Source organism: Gobius niger (assembly GCF_951799975.1).
Source record: "Gobius niger genome assembly, contig: SCAFFOLD_32, whole genome shotgun sequence".
In the NCBI taxonomy this organism is placed as follows: Eukaryota; Metazoa; Chordata; class Actinopteri; order Gobiiformes; family Gobiidae; genus Gobius; species Gobius niger.
Genome location: NW_027639254.1, coordinates 196,243 through 212,863, shown reverse-complemented (window position 1 = coordinate 212,863; position 16,621 = coordinate 196,243). Strand labels below are relative to the sequence as shown.

Here is a 16,621-nt window from a genome sequence, read left to right as displayed (position 1 = left end):
CCCAGATGTGCTCTATTGGATTTAAGTCTGGGGAACGGGCAGGCCAGTCCAGAACATCAATACCTTCATCATGCAGGACCTGCTGACACACTCTTGCCACATGTGGCCTGGCATTATCAGGCATCAGAAGGAACCCAGGGCCCACAGCACCAGCATATGGTCTTACAATAGGTCTGAGGATCTCATCCCGGTGCCCAATGCCAGTCAGGGAACCTCTGGCTAACACATGGAGGGCTGTGCGGCCTCCAATGAAATGCCTCCCCAGACCATCACTGACCCACCACCAAACCGGTCATGCTGGATGATGTTGCAGCAGCAGAACGTTCTCCAGGGCGTCTCCAGACTCTGTCACGTCTGTCACATGTGCTCAGGGTGAACCTGCTCTCATCCGTGAAGAGGGTTCGGCCATTTTGGATGAGCATCACTCCCTGAGCAGCTTCTGTGGGTTGTAGATGCTCCTCATGATGCCTCTAGTGGTGAGAACACTGGACAAATGCAAAAGTGTTCCAACAATACGGAACAAAGGATGAAGACGGGGAAATGGTCTGTGGTTCCTCTTTTGGAGTGATCTTGCTAATTGTCTCTCATTTCCACCTGTGTCTGTTTCATTTCCACAACACCAAGTGAAACTGATTCACAATAAGCGGCTTCATAACGGGACAGTCTGATATCCCAGAGATCTGACTTACCTGGAGCTACATGGTGTTTTTTGGTTTGAGATTGTGAGTCTGTTTTACTGGTTTACGTTGAAAGGTGAAGATCCACCTCGTGACATCATCAGGTGGAGCGGCGTGTTCCTGGACAGACTGCGCCGGCTGCTGCCCGTCTCCATGGCGACCGCCTCTGTCGCCGTGGGAGACAGAGTCAGCAGTTACAGCAGCGAGGGGGGAGGGGGGGGCGGAGGGGGAGGAGTCTCTGGAGAACAATTAGAGTCAGTCTGGTCCTGATGCAACAGTCGTGTCTCGGTTTCGCCGCTGATGAAATAAAACGTTCACGTCGAGAAAAAACAAAGCTACGGCGAGGATGAAAAGACGATGAAAACACGACAAAAACACGACAAAAACACGACAAAAACACCACAAAAACACGACGAAAACACGACAAAAACACCACAAAAACACGACAAAAACACGACAAAAACACCACAAAAACACCACAAAAACACCACAAAAACACGACAAAACACGACAAAAACACGATGAAGAAGCTACTATTGGAAGAGCAACAAAAGGTGAAAAAGCAGAGAAAACGACGCGGTGAATCTGCGAGGAAAGATCTCAGATGACTTTTGTAGGTCTTAGCTTTCAAATGAGTCTAAACAAGGAGCTTTTAGATTTGGATAAAGCTGGAGAAAATGTGCTTGGTGAAGGCGGGGCTTAACAGGTTCATCCACTTCTACTACTAAACAAATATTCAGATATTTTACAGCCAAGTAAAAAAATTACTTAAAAAAAAAAAATGGCTGAAAATGTTAAACTTGGGTCAAAGGTCATTTACAGTTTTGTTTTTATGTCAAGTTGAATTTTCATGTTTTCTTCCCATTGACTCATTATAAACACGTCACACTGTAAAACATCATCTGTGTTTTTCTTTTTATAGTTCATGGAGAAATGTGACTTTTTAACAGTAAAAACACTGAATAAACTAAATGTAGTTTATTATCTCCCCCTCCTGGAGCCCCCGCCTCACCGTGGGGGGGTTGAGCCTGAAGGATCCTGGAGCTCCTGGTGTCGGGGCTTCGTGTCCCTGTAGGGTCTCCAGGTCAAAGGTGACGGGTCAACAGGTGAGGCCGTCCTTCTGCGGTCCCACCACCTGCAGGGGGCGCTGTAGGGGCAGGTGCTGCTCCAACAGCGCCCCCACGGCCCGGATACAGACAAGTGGAAGGAGATTTCTCTTCTTCTCTTAAACTAATACTAAGATAGTGTTAGTTGAGAAAATCCGTTTGTTACTTCCCGTCGTGGTGAAACTTAAGTGTTTCCTGTAAATTGAAAAAGCGTCACCTGACTCCTCCTGAGCGTCTGATTGGCTCAGGCTCACCTGACTCCTCCTCCTGAGCGTCTGATTGGCTCAGGCTCACCTGACTCCTCCTCCTGAGCGTCTGATTGGCTCAGGCTCACCTGACTCCTCCTCCTGAGCGTCTGATTGGCTCTCGCTCACCTGCTGCTCTAATTGAAAGTCGTCTCTGGGGAGTTTCATCATGTGTGTTTTCAGCAGCGCCTGACGACATCCTCACAGTCTGGTTACACTGACCCCATAACCTGCCTTAAAGGAACAGGCCACGTTTTTTACATACTGAGATATGTTCTTACCTAACCTTAGCCGAGTTAATATATCCCCGTCTGGTCTTTGTCCGTGCGCTCACACATACGCAGCCTCTAAAGACTTCCCCCGCTCACTTCCATCAATAACCTTTAGGAGTTACTGCGCGGACGCTGTGCTCCTGTATCATTACGCCTCACAATATAGTCCCCCTTTTTATCTGCTTATAAAATCCACACGTTACATTTCTGTGTAAATATACTTCGCATGAAAACACTTCACGTAACTTTATTTAAATAGGGAACACGTGGAAGAGCTTGGTAGCTTCTATCGTGAGCTTTTTTGGAGCTATGTGACATGTGGGAGAGGCTGCGTATGTGTGAGCGCACGGACAAAGACCAGACGGGGATATATTAACTCGACTAAGGTCAGGTAAGAACATATCTTAGTATGTAAAAACGGTGGCCTGTTCCTTTAAGAAACCTCCCTGCCCCTGATAACCCTCCATAACTAACCTCTCACAGTGAGACTCTCAGGCTCAGGTAAAGACAGTTTAATAAAGCTACAGTCGGTTTTATCACATTCACAGGTTTTGTAAAAATCACCAGAAACAAACAGTAGAAAAGTAGAAACAGAACAATATTAATATAATTATAATAATTACTATAATAATTATTATAATTATTATTATTGCACTAATGAACATTCGATAGGAAAGCGGCTCTTTCTGCACAAACATCTGAGGAGGAACTTTGGATAAATAAAGATAAAACATTATCGTGACTGAGACGCTGCAGGAGAACAACACGTTTACACAATCCACATGTGTCTGAAGAGCAGATGTTACAGATGTTACAGAGGAATAAAAGAGACGCACCGATCCTGTTTCCGATACTGAGGGTTTGAGTATCGGCCGATATCGGAGAGAGAGAAAGTGAATGTTCCTCTTTCCTCCAGAGTCAGATCAGTAACGTCTGATTAAACTAAAGCTGCTGATTAAAGAGGAAAACCCGGACTAAAACATGTGGAGCAGCTGTGCTCAAAGAACAGGATCAGTGTCGGTCTCCCACAAAGGAAATGACCATGTTTGGATCTGCGTGTTGTCGGGGGGATTCCGTGTGTGGACCTGCAGCGTCAGCAGAATAAATTAAATAAGTTAAGTGTGAGGTAGAGCTGCTGAAATGAAGAGTCTCCTCTGTGAGAGTGCAGGACGAGCCGCCAGTCGCTAAGGCCGGCAGGTTAGTCCTCGTCTGGACCGGGCTGTGTCCGCTCCGCCCTCAGACACGCCCCCACAGTCCTCCCGCCCTGAGACACGCCCCCACAGTCCGCTTCGCCTCGTCAGTCCTCGTCTGGGCCGGAGCTCCGCCCTCAGACACGCCCCCACAGTCCGCTCCGCCCTCAGACACGCCCCCACAGTCCGCTCCGCCCTCAGACACGCCCCCACAGTCCGCTCCGCCCTCAGACACGCCCCCACAGTCCTCCCGCCCTCAGACACGCCCCCACGGTCCTCCCGCCTCCTGGACACGCCCCCACAGTCCTCCCGCCTCCTGGACACGCCCCCACAGTCCTCCCGCCTCCTGGACACGCCCCCACAGTCCGCTCCGCCCTCAGACACGCCCCCACAGTCCTCCCGCCCTCAGACACGCCCCCACAGTCCTCCCGCCCTCAGACACGCCCCCACAGTCCTCCCGCCCTCAGACACGCCCCCACGGTCCTCCCGCCTCCTGGACACGCCCCCCACAGTCCTCCCGCCTCCTGGACACGCCCCCACAGTCCGCTCCGCCCTCAGACACGCCCCCACAGTCCGCTCCGCCTCATTAGGGCCGGAGCTCCGCCTCATTAGGGCCGGAGCTCCGCCCTCAGACACGCCCCCACAGTCCTCCCGCCCTCAGACACGCCCCCACAGTCCGCCCCGCCTCGTTAGTCCTCGTCTGGGCTGGAGCTCCGCCCTCAGACACGCCCCCACAGTCCGCCCCGCCTCGTCAGTCCTCGTCTGGGCCGGGCTGTGTCCTCCTGCGGACCCGCTCGCGGTGCTCCGCCCTCAGACACGCCCCCACAGTCCTCCCGCCCTCAGACACGCCCCCACAGTCCTCCCGCCTCCTGGACACACCCCCACAGTCCTCCCGCCTCCTGGACACGCCCCCACAGTCCTCCCGCCTCCTGGACACGCCCCCACAGTCCGCTCCGCCCTCAGACACGCCCCCACAGTCCGCCCCGCCTCGTCAGTCCTCGTCTGGGCCGGGCTGTGTCCTCCCGCGGGCCCGCTCGCGGTGCTCCGCCCTCAGACACGCCCCCACGGTCCGCTCCGCCTCCTGGACACGCCTCCTGAAGCGGTCTCGGTCCCGGGCCAGCTCCTCCCAGGGGCCTCTGCGACAGGAGCGACGGGCGAAGTCCCAGGAGCGCATCACGTGCACCTGCAGCTCGTCACTGAAGCGCACCTGAGGGGGCGGAGTCAGAGGGGGCGGGGTTAGTCACACAAATGAATATGTAGCGATACATTCAATAAAAAAGTGACAAAAAATCAACAAAAAAATGACAAAAATTCGACAAAAATTAGACAAAAAAATGACAAAAAAAATGACAAAAATTCTATAAAAAAATGACAAAAATGTGACGAAAATTCAACAAAAAAATTACAAAAAATCAATAAAAATGTGACGAAAATTCAATAAAAATGTGACGAAAATTCAATAAAAATGTGACGAAAATTCAATAAAAATGTGACGAAAATTCAATAAAAATGTGACAAAAATTCTATAAAAAAATGACAAAAATTCTATAAAAAAATGACAAAAATTCTATAAAAAAATGACAAAAATTCTATAAAAAAAATGACAAAAATTCTATAAAAAAAATGACAAAAATTCTATAAAAATGTGACGAAAATTCAATAAAAATGTGACGAAAATTCAATAAAAATGTGACGAAAATATGACAAAAATTCTATAAAAAAATGACAAAAATTCAATAAAAAAATGACAAAAATTCAATAAAAATGTGACAAAAATTCTATAAAAATGTGACAAAAAATCAACAAAAAAATGACAAAAATTCGACAAAAATTAGACAAAAAAATGACAAAAAAATGACAAAAAATCAACAAAAATGTGACAAAAATGTGACGAAAAAATGACAAAAATTCTATAAAAAAATGACAAAAATGTGACGAAAATTCAACAAAAAAATTACAAAAATCAATAAAAAAATGACAAAAATTCAATAAAAATGTGACGAAAATTCAATAAAAATGTGACGAAAATTCAATAAAAATGTGACGAAAATTCTATAAAAAAATGACAAAAATTCTATAAAAAAAATGACAAAAATTCAACAAAAAAATGACAAAAATTCAATAAAAAAATGACAAAAATTCAATAAAAATGTGACGAAAATTCAATAAAAATGTGACGAAAATTCAATAAAAAAATGACAAAAATTCGACAAAAATTCAATAAAAATGTGACAAAAATTCAACAAAAAAGTGACTGGTGGAGCTACAGTTCCTCAGGCTTCACACAGATGTTCTCCTGAGGTTTGATTATTCACTTTATGAAGAGAAAGCAGAGCTCAGACTCACCTTCTTCTTCTTCTTCTTCTTCTTCTTCTCGCTGGTGGACTGTGGCGTTCCTCCATGAGGCTGAGGCTGAGGCTGAGGAGCAGGGGAAGCCTGGGGCCTCCGGGCTCTGGTCCAGGGCCGGACAGTGACCTGTGGGTGCTGGTGCTTGTGGAGCCTCCTCTGGGTCAGCTCGGGCTTCTGTCCTCGGCTCCTCGGCCTCCTCTCCGCCCTGGGCTCCGCGGCGCTGAAGTTGAGGGGGTGGTAAGGGTCTCTCTCTTTGCTCAGGCCTCCCCACAGCTCCTCCTCCTCCTCCTCGCTGCTGGAGGTCCTCTCCGCTCTGGGCTCCGCGGCGCTGAAGCACAGGGGGTTGTACGGGTCGCTGTTGAAGCACAGGGGGTTGTGCGGGTCGCTGTTGGTGAACAGGTCCCACAGGAGGCGGTTCTGCTCCTTCTCCTCGGCGCTCTCAGAGTTCTCAGAGTTCTCAGAGCTGTCCGAGCTCCAGCTGCAGTCGCTGTCCGAGCGCTTCACCAGAGCCACGCTCCGGGAACCCTCTGAGGGATCCTCTGGAGAAGAATCCTCTGCGTCACTGCTCTCCTCTGAGCTGCTCTCCCAGAAGCGGCCAGCAGGGGGAGCCTGAGACAACATTAACTTTAGCATCAAACAGAGTAATAATAATGTACAATATCCGCTTCACTGACGTCAAGAAATGGGTCAAACATGGGGAAGAAGAGCTTTAATTATAGAGACAAATACAAATAAGAGAGAAATTGTGAAATTAGGAAAATATTATTAATTTTATTAAAAAAATTGACATTTAAAAATAAAAAAATTTGAAAAAAAATTGGAGATTTTTTTTTTCTTATTTAAAAAAAAAAAAAAATTTGAACAAAAAAAAATATATATATGAGGGGGAAGTGGGGAAATATGGAAAATATTAATAATTTAAAAAATGAGCCAAAATTTGAAAAATAAATCAACCAATAAATAAAAACTTGAAAAAATAAAAGAAAATATACATATTTTTTAAATAATAAAAAAAGTAAAAAAATAAAAAGTTTAAAAAAAATTTACATTTAAAAATCAAAACATTTGAAAAAAATGGAAAACATTTTTTTTTCTTATTTAAAAAATAAATAAAATAAATAAATAAGATACGGAAATAAAATTGGAGGAAATTACGAGTAATAAATGAGCAAAAATGTGGAATTTTTGGGAATAAATAAAAACTATCATTAAAAGCCTTAACTTTGAATTGTTGGTGATTATTTGTCTCTTTGCCTCATTAATATGCATGATGTCATCAAAGTATTATTATTGGAATAAAAAGTATCGGTATCGTATCGTCCTGCTAAATATCCCGAAATCGATCTATTGTAGAGAGGCACCGATACCGATACGAGTACGAGTTTTCCTTAAGTAAAGTCGGCGACACATTTAAGAGCCGTTATATATTAGAATTGTGCTGATGACATTTATTTATTTATTTTTATTTCTCTGTCCATCACAGACAGAAAAGCCCATGTCCTAAAGCTCCAATGCCTGAGCTTTATTCATTTATGTGTTTTTATTTAACAATAGTATTGAGATGTTTCTTAAATGGTCTCTTTTCGTCTTTACTTCAGCTCCTGTAGATTTTCTCGTGTGTTTGTAGTAACTTAGCGAGAAGCTACAGCGTTTTCATTGTTCTGCTGCAGCTCATTTTCCCTCAATATAAACATGCTGTATGTCTTTAATTTGGATTTTCTGAGGACTTTTTAGTCGCTGGGTTAGTTTTTCAGACGAATAAACCCCTGGGCTTAAAACGGCGTCAGAATGGCCCAAACTGTTAGCCTCGAGTTAGCATCGTTAGCCTGTATGTTGTAAACACTGCAGACGCTGCAGCGAGTTAGCATCGTTAGCCTGTATGTTGTAAACACTGCAGCGAGTTAGCATCGTTAGCCTGTATGTTGTAAACACTGCAGACGCTGCAGTGAGTTAGCAACGTTAGCCTGTATGTTGTAAACACTGCAGACGCTGCAGTGAGTTAGCATCGTTAGCCTGTATGTTGTAAACACTGCAGACGCTGCAGTGAGTTAGCATCGTTAGCCTGTATGTTGTAAACACTGCAGACGCTGCAGTGAGTTAGCATCGTTAGCCTGTATGTTGTAAACACTGCAGACGCTACAGCGAGTTAGCATCGTTAGCCTGTATGTTGTAAACACTGCAGACGCTACAGCGAGTTAGCAACGTTAGCCTGTATGTTGTAAACACTGCAGACGCTGCAGCGAGTTAGCATCGTTAGCCTGTATGTTGTAAACACTGCAGACGCTGCAGCGAGTTAGCATCGTTAGCCTGTATGTTGTAAACACTGCAGATGCTGCAGCGAGTTAGCATCGTTAGCCTGTATGTTGTAAACACTGCAGACGCTGCAGCGAGTTAGCATCGTTAGCCTGTATGTTGTAAACACTGCAGATGCTGCAGCGAGTTAGCATCGTTAGCCTGTATGTTGTAAACACTGCAGACGCTGCAGTGAGTTAGCAACGTTAGCCTGTATGTTGTAAACACTGCAGACGCTACAGCAAGTTAGCATCGTTAGCCTGTATGTTGTAAACACTGCAGACGCTACAGCGAGTTAGCAACGTTAGCCTGTATGTTGTAAACACTGCAGACGCTGCAGCGAGTTAGCATCGTTAGCCTGTATGTTGTAAACACTGCAGACGCTGCAGCGAGTTAGCATCGTTAGCCTGTATGTTGTAAACACTGCAGATGCTGCAGCGAGTTAGCATCGTTAGCCTGTATGTTGTAAACACTGCAGATGCTGCAGCGAGTTAGCATCGTTAGCCTGTATGTTGTAAACACTGCAGACGCTGCAGCGAGTTAGCATCGTTAGCCTGTATGTTGTAAACACTGCAGACGCTGCAGCGAGTTAGCATCGTTAGCCTGTATGTTGTAAACACTGCAGACGCTGCAGCGAGTTAGCATCGTTAGTTTTAATTAATCTATTGTCACAGCGTTTTATACAAAGACAAATCTGGAGAAATGTCGTTACCTCCACATCGTCACCATCGAAGGCGGGGCTACAGCTGTCACTTTCCCATGATGCTTCACTCTCCTCCCTCTCACAGGGCGCTCTGGACTCCGTCTCCCATGATGCTTCACTCTCCTCCCTCTCACAGGGCGCTCTGGACTCCGTCTCCCATGATGCTTCACTCTCCTCCCTCTCACAGAGCGCTCTGGACTCAGTCTCCCACAATGCTTTGCTGTGGGTGGAGATGCAGGCGGAGAAGCAGAAGGGGTCGTAGGGGTCGCCGGAGCGGGACAGCGACTCCCACAATGCTTTGCTCTCGTCGCAGTCGAACTCCAGGTGCTCCTCCTCGCTGCTCCAGCAGGAGGCGGCGCTGCGCTCCTCGTCTGAAGAGCGAGTCTCCGAGCTCGACACGAAGAAGTTCCAGTCGCCGACCGTCGCCGACCACGAGGACGGACGCCTGAGGGAGGAGGAGGAGGAGGTCAGAGGTCACAGGAGGAGGTCACAGTCAGAGGGAGGAGGAGGTCACAGTCAGAGGGAGGGGAGGTCACAGGAGGAGAGGGAGGAGGAGGTCACAGTCAGAGGGAGGGGAGGTCACAGGAGGAGAGGGAGGAGGAGGTCAGAGGTCACAGGAGGAGGAGGTCAGAGGTCACAGGAGGAGGTCACAGTCAGAGGGAGGAGGAGGTCAGAGGAGGAGGAGGTAAAAGTACAAGTACAAGTAGAAGTAAAAGTAAAAGTAAAAGTAGAAGTAGAAGTACAAGTACAGGACTAGTGGGGACCCTCCGTACTCACTTGTGTCCGATGTAAATGCCTCCCTCGCCGTCGCAGCATAGCTCCTCCCCCCTCAGCGAGGACAGCAGCGCCTCCGCGTGGTCGGCCCCGCCCTCCTCGGAGAACAGCGAGGAGAAGAGCAGGTCCGAGGGGTCAGGGGTCGCCGAGGGGTCGTCGGTGATGCGCACATGAACCTCGAACCGGAACATCTGGAAAACTGAGGCCAGAAAAACAAAACGCTTTAGACGCCGAGTTTCATTTATAATCAGGCCTGAGGTTTAACCAGGGCCGTCCCCGACCGAGCGGCTTTAACCTCTTAACCCCCGCCTCAACCGAGCACATTCTCTACAGTTTGGCTTTACCCTAATCAAAAAGATGCTTAGGGGAAAAGCACCAAAACAGCCACAAAAAAATAAGAAAACAAGGATGTAAACAAAAAGAAAAAAGTGACAAAAATTCAATAAAAATGTGACAAAAATTCAATAAAAATGTGATAAACATTCAATAAAAAAATGACAAAAATTCAATAAAAATGTGACAAAAATTCAATAAAAAAATGACAAAAATTCAATAAAAATGTGACAAAAATTCAATAAAAAAATGACAAAAATTCAATAAAAATGTGACAAAAATTCTATAAAAATGTGACAAAAATTCAATAACAAATGACAAAAATTCAATAAAAAATGAAAAAAATTCAATAAAAATGTGACAAAAATTCAATAAAAATGTGACAAAAATTCAATAAAAATGTGACAAAAATTCAATAAAAAAATGACAAAAATTCAATAAAAATGTGACAAACATTCAATAAAAATGTGACAAAAATTCAATAAAAAAATGACAAAAATTCAATAAAAAAATGACAAAAATTCAATAAAAATGTGACAAAAATTCAATAAAAAAATGACAAAAATTCAATAAAAAAATGACAAAAATTCAATAAAAATGTGACAAACATTCAATAAAAATGTGACAAAAATTCAATAAAAAATGACAAAAATTCAATAAAAATGTGACAAAAATTCAATAAAAATGTGACAAATTCAATAAAAATGTGACAAACATTCAATAAAAATGTGACAAAAATTGAAAGAAAAAAAAACATACAAAAGGTGACACAACACAGCAACAACGCGAAGTAAAGATCAGTTTTGTGGGTCTTAGCTTTCAAATGAGGCGTTACACAGGCCTACATAACAGCCAGAGAGGACAGAGGCGGCTGGTGAGAGGCTCAGGTCTTTAACGGCTCCATTTCCCTCTGAGCGAACAGAAGCTTCAGCCTCAGAGGGAGAAGCTCTGAGGCTGAAGCTAAAGGAACAGGATCTCAGTCTTTATTACCAGTTTATTAGGACGGATCACATGAACAACATAAACGAGGAGGTTCAGCCCTGAATCCCAGCTTTAAAAACCTCTGGGAGAATCAGCTGATGTAACGTTTGCATCACATGACACCACATGTAACGAAACATCCAATGAAATCCCTCAAGGCTCCTCTAAACCCCGCCTCCAACAACAAACACAGCTCCGTACATACAGTTTAGACTTTACACGGCAGCTTTACCCGAATCTACAGGGTCTCATGTACAGTGTCTGTGAGGCTCCACATAAACACAGCTCTGCTTCTGGGTCAGGTCTATTTTGTTCTCGTCCTCATGTGGAGCTAAATGTGTCTCTTGAGCTCAAACCGAGTCAGGTCATTGTTCTAAAAATAATCCTGACAAAGTGAAACGGCTCAGACGCTGGACTTTGGGTCAGACTTTCACAACTTTATCAGCAAACTGCAGGCTGCTGAGTCACCGCGGAGGAATAAAAACTGATCTGCTTCCTTCAAACATCACGGACATGGAGATCTGTGGCCGTCAGATGAGTCTGATCATAGTAAAGTTAATAAACCACAGGCAGGAGAAGCTAAAGGAAGTGACAAACTTATTATTATCTTACAGTTTCTTCACACTTAAACCCCTTCACTCCCACCTGAACCGAGCACATTTTCTCCAGCTTTACCCCAATCCAAAAGCTTCTGGGAAAAAGGTGTGAAAATAGCGACAAAACGGAGACGAAAACAAGGATGAAAATGTGAAAAAAGTGAGAAAACATGGACGAAAAATGTACAAAAAAACGACAAAAACTGACAAAAATGTGACGAAAAATTGACAAAAAAATTGACAAAAAAACGACAAAAATGGACAATAATTTGACAAAAAAAGTGAGAAAAATTGGACGAAAAAATTTAGAACAAATTGACGAAAAAGTGCCAAAAATGTTTACAAAAAATGTACAAAAAACTACAAAAAAGTGAGAAAAAATTGACAAAAAAGTGAGAAAAAATTGACAAAAAAGTGAGAAAAATTTGACAAAAAAGTGAGAAACAATGGACGAAAAATGTACAAAAAAAACGACAAAAATTCACAAAAATGTGACAAAAAATTGATGAAAAATTTAGAAAAAATTGATGAAAAAACGGACAAAAAAGTGCCAAAAAATATACAAAAAACGACAAAAATGGACGATAATTTGACAAAAAAAGTGAGAAAAATTGGACGAAAAGTTTAGAAAAATTGGATGAAAAAATTTAGAACAAATTGACGAAAAAGTGCCAAAAATGTTTACAAAAAATGTACAAAAAAACTACAAAAAAGTGAGAAAAATTTGACAAAAAACTGACAAAAAATTTGACAAAAAATTGAGAAACTGACAAAAAATGTACAAAAAAACCAACAACAAAAAATTTGAACAAAAATTTAGAAAAAATGGACAAAAAAACACAAAAATTTGACTAAAATGAGTCGACTGCCCGACAAAAAAAGTGATGAAAAAATCTGCCGTGAGGAAAAAGATCAATTTAGTTTTGTTGGTCTTTCAAACGAGGCGTTGCACTGGCCTACAGGATTTGGGTAAAGCTGAACTGGAGAAAATGCTCTCGGTTCAGGCGGGAGTTAAGAGGTTAATCAAACTGTTCCTTAATATAACATGATAAAACTTCTAAAATCTTTTCAATAAAGTCACAATGATTCACATAAACAGATATTCTCTAACAGTCACATTTAGATAAACTAGTGGATAAACAAAGGTGATTTAGTCCCGCCTTCGCCTGTTGTGATGAATAGTTATATTTATAGACAGTCAGACATTTACATGACTGAATAAACAGAGGTAGTGTTAGTCTGTAGAGTCCAGGGTGTGTGAGTGATGTCACAACATGGCAACAGACAAGTGTCAACACTGAGTCAGGACATGTGTTATGACTCTGCAGTGACCTCTGACCCGAATCTGACCGTTTATTGGAAAAAGCGACGAAAAAGGGATAAAAATGTGGCAAAAAAGTGAACTAAAATACAGCAAATATGTGACAAAAAACATGACAGAAACGTTAGGAAAAAAACGTTAGGGAAAAAACGTTAGGAAAAAAACGTTAGGGAAAAAACGTTAGGAAAAAAACGTTAGGAAAAAAACGTTAGGGAAAAAACGTTAGGAAAAAAACGTTAGGAAAAAAACGTTAGGAAAAAAACGTTAGGGAAAAAAGTGACAATTTTAAACTTTTTCTTGCAGTTTCGTCAATTTGCACTGATGTAAAAAAAATAAAAAAATAAACATAAAATTAAATAAGAATAAAATAAAAAAATAAATACAAATAAAAAAATAAAAAAATAAAAAGTTTCGTAATTTTTTTTTTTTCCGGCACTTTCGACACTTTACCGTCACATTTTTCTTAACGTTTTTGTTCCTTTTTTCCAATAAACGTTTACATTCGGGTAAAGCCAAAGTGGAGAAAAAGCTCCGACGGTTGAAACACCTCCGTACCTGATATGAAGGTGTAGTAGATGACCTGCACCAGGAGCCGCAGCTGGTCCCACAGAACCGCGATCATGTGCCTGGTCCACGGCAGCAGAGCCATCCCCGCCCCGCCGAACCGCTCCATGGCCCCGGCGAGCCTCTCCCCGGACCCGCCGAGCCTCTCCCCGGTCCCGCCGAGCCTCTCCATCTCCACAGCCCTCTCCCTGGTCCTCTCCCGAGCCGCCGCCATCTTCCCTCTTCTTCCTCCTTCTTCTTCTTGTCGCTGACTCCGAGCGGGAAGCGCGTGCGAACCCTCACGTATTCTGGTATTCCTGATATTCTTCGACAAAATCCGCCAAACTCCGAGGCCTCGGTTCGTCTGTGTGTGAGCGCGGGAGGTCGAGCTGCAGTCGCGACATTTTAGCGCCTTTTTGGTTCCGTTTCGAGTCACAAAGTCCCGGTTTTGTTCGCGTTTGTCTCCATGTTTCTGTGGTTTGTTGATCGTAGTAAAGGCAGAATGTCGAGCGGTTGCAACAGCCCGGGCTTTTATAACCGCGGTGACGTCACGCTCGGCTCTGATTGGCCGAGGCTCCCGTCAGTCACGTGCTTTTCCCTTTCCTTTACCCGGTAAGCCCCGCCCACCGCGTGACGCACAGAAAGTGCCGGTAATTTCCCACGGAGTCGGGAAACGGTTTGTTTATTTCGACTTTTAGCCTCGGAAATAACTTTAAGAAGCGAAATTATTCAGTTTATGTGAGATTCGATTCTGCAAAGACTTCACTTTCCAAACAAAACAGCACGAGCCAAAAGACTGAGGGGTTAAAGAGAAAACAAACTAGAGATAATTGTCCTGGAAACTACTATCCTCATGTTCAATCTGTCAAAACAAAAGATATATATATATATTAAAAATAAAAAGTGTTTTCTAAAGCAGTGGTTCTCAACCTGGGGGTCGCCAGATCATTTAGATAAAATAGCCATATTTTCATTAGCATATAATCTGATATGTTATTGTAGCATGTGTGTTGCTATTTTACCAGAGTGACATTATTTGTTTGTAGTTTAAGGAATTTCATTTTAGCCATTTGTTTTTTTAACCCCTTAACTCCCACCTGAACCGAGCATGTTTTCTCCAGTTTGGCTTTACCCCAATCCAAAAGCTTCTGGAAAAAAGGTGAGAAAATAGCAACAAAACTGAGACGAAAACAATGATGGAAATGTGACAAAAAAGTGACGAAAAAATGACAAAATGTGACAAAAATTTGATAAAAAATTTACAAAAAATGACAAAAAAATGATAAAAACTTTATTTAAAAAAATGACAAAAAAGTGATTAAAATGTGACAAAAATTTGAAAAAAAAGGGACAAAAAAATTACAAAAAATTTGACAAAAAATTGATAAAAAATTACAAAAATTTGACCAAAATGTGACCAAAAAAATGACACAAAGTTACAAAAGTGAGTTGAATACCCGACAAAAAAATGCTGGAAAAAAAAGTGCTGACGTGAGGAAAAAGATCGTCTCGGTTCAGGCGGGAGTTCAGAGGTTAAGAATTATGTCGGCTTCTATTTCTATTCCTCACGGTGTGACCCGGGCGGGGGTCACGAACCCCTTTTACTGTTAAAATGGGGGCCGCGGCTCCAAAAGGTTGAGAACCACTGCTGTAAACACACCCTCTGTATGTTCTGTATTGTTCTATACATTACAGGGGAAATGGGACACGCCTGCACTACAAAAAAATATTCTTATTTTACTTTATTAGATCCATCGCTGTTTTGATGCTTTTCTTTGAAGCTTTTAGATTTAGGTAAAGCTGGGTTAAGGCGGGGGATGAGAGGAGGCCAGACCTGCCCCTCTGAGCTCCTCCAGAAGGAACATACGGCCGGTCCTGGAGACATGTTTCACTTCAGCCTGAACCCTCTCGGTCGTGTTGGTCATGAATAACTGGATGTTTAAAGTTAACGTGTATTATTTCATATTGTGAAAGACTCTAAAGTCAGAAGCTCATTGGCCGCTGTTTAAACCTCACGTTGCCTCCGCCCCGGGACGACACATGAAAATGAGCCTGTAGCAAACTCACACGTGTGCAAGGTCCCGTCAAATACAGGAATGAGGACCTAATAATTCACCGTGAATTTAACCCACAAACGCCATATTCTGCACATTTAAAGCAATTCAATTCGACAAGTCAGTCTGAAAATATGTCCTGAGAAAACAGTTTGAAACCAGGGCACAGAAAGATGAGAAACATGCAAAGGTTAATAACATACATGACTCATTAGCATGTTAAGGTTTAATTATGTTTTCTGGTGAGGGTCTGACGCAGTGAAAACCTCCCAGACACTCAGGGCCCACTGAGATTAAGTCACCAAGCTGACCCCTGTCAAATACACAAATAACCTTTTATATCCACATAATGCAGCTTTAACCATGCCTGGTTTGTGATACTTCTACTTGTAAAACATGTCGTCTAAAACCCGATAACCAGATGTGAAGGACTGGATTTACATCAATGGCAAAGACATTTAATTAACTTTGGTTTAACCTCTTCACTCCCGCCTGAACCGAGAGGATCTTTTTCCTCACAGCACATTTTGTTTTCATCATTTTTTTGTTGGGTATTACACTCATATTTGTAACTTTGTCATTTTTTCGTCAATTTTGTATCAAATTTTTGTCACTTTTTTGTCACCATTTTTTTTTTATCACATTTGTCATTTTGTCAAATTTTTCCGTCACTTGTCATTTTTTTGTCCTTTTTTAATCAAATGTCAGGTTTTTTTTTATATCACATTTTTATCAATTTTTTGTCACATTTGTCAAATTTTTTCGTCACTTTTTTGTCACATTTCTAGGGCTGAAACAACTAATCGATTATTGAAAGAGTCGACAACTATTTGAGTGATCGATTAATGGTTTTCTGGTTCACAGATTCACATAGAGCAAAACTGACATGAAAATGTATTTTTGATGAAAACCTACAGTGTTTTTATAGTGTATGTAGTTCACTTTGTACTTTGTAAATTTCATGAACATCTGTTTGTGTCTCTTGTCCGATCAGAAGCAGAATCAGCACCAAGAGCCTCCGACAAATGTTTACGTTTCCTCCATCAACACGTCCTCGAGCGGATCCACTTCAGCTTCATGTGATAAAAAAATGGAACAAATAAAGTTCTCCTAAACCTTTCACAGCCAAGCGACTAATCGATTAATCGTAAAAATAGATAGATTAATCGATTACAAAATAATCGT

General features: G+C 42.8%; 1 protein-coding gene across 1 annotated transcript; it reads right to left on the bottom strand.

Moving 5' to 3' along the window:
* Positions 1-4,479: 4,479 nt before the first annotated feature.
* LOC306982684 (uncharacterized protein) lies at positions 4,480-13,606 on the bottom strand. The gene is made up of 6 exons (XM_079583150.1): positions 13,582-13,606; positions 13,395-13,548; positions 9,612-9,807; positions 8,949-9,279; positions 5,837-6,376; positions 4,480-4,697 (listed from the first exon to the last, which is right to left on the bottom strand). The coding sequence occupies exons 2-6, from the start codon at positions 13,510-13,512 to the stop codon at positions 4,482-4,484; spliced, it is 1,401 nt and encodes a 466-aa protein (XP_079439276.1). The 5' UTR covers positions 13,513-13,548; positions 13,582-13,606; the 3' UTR covers positions 4,480-4,481.
* Between the last annotated feature and the right edge of the window lie 3,015 nt (positions 13,607-16,621).

Excerpts from the sequence above, each read along its gene's own strand:
- LOC306982684 (XM_079583150.1), bottom strand. The coding sequence starts at position 13,512 with ATGGAGCGGTTCGGCGGGGCGGGGATGGCTCTGCTGCCGTGGACCAGG. Across the intron at positions 9,280-9,611 it reads GGCATTTACATCGGACACAA|GCGTCCGTCCTCGTGGTCGG; the intron begins GTGAGTACGGAG and ends CTCCTCCCTCAG. Across the intron at positions 6,377-8,948 it reads GTGAGAGGGAGGAGAGTGAA|GATCCCTCAGAGGGTTCCCG; the intron begins GCATCATGGGAG and ends TCTTCTCCAGAG.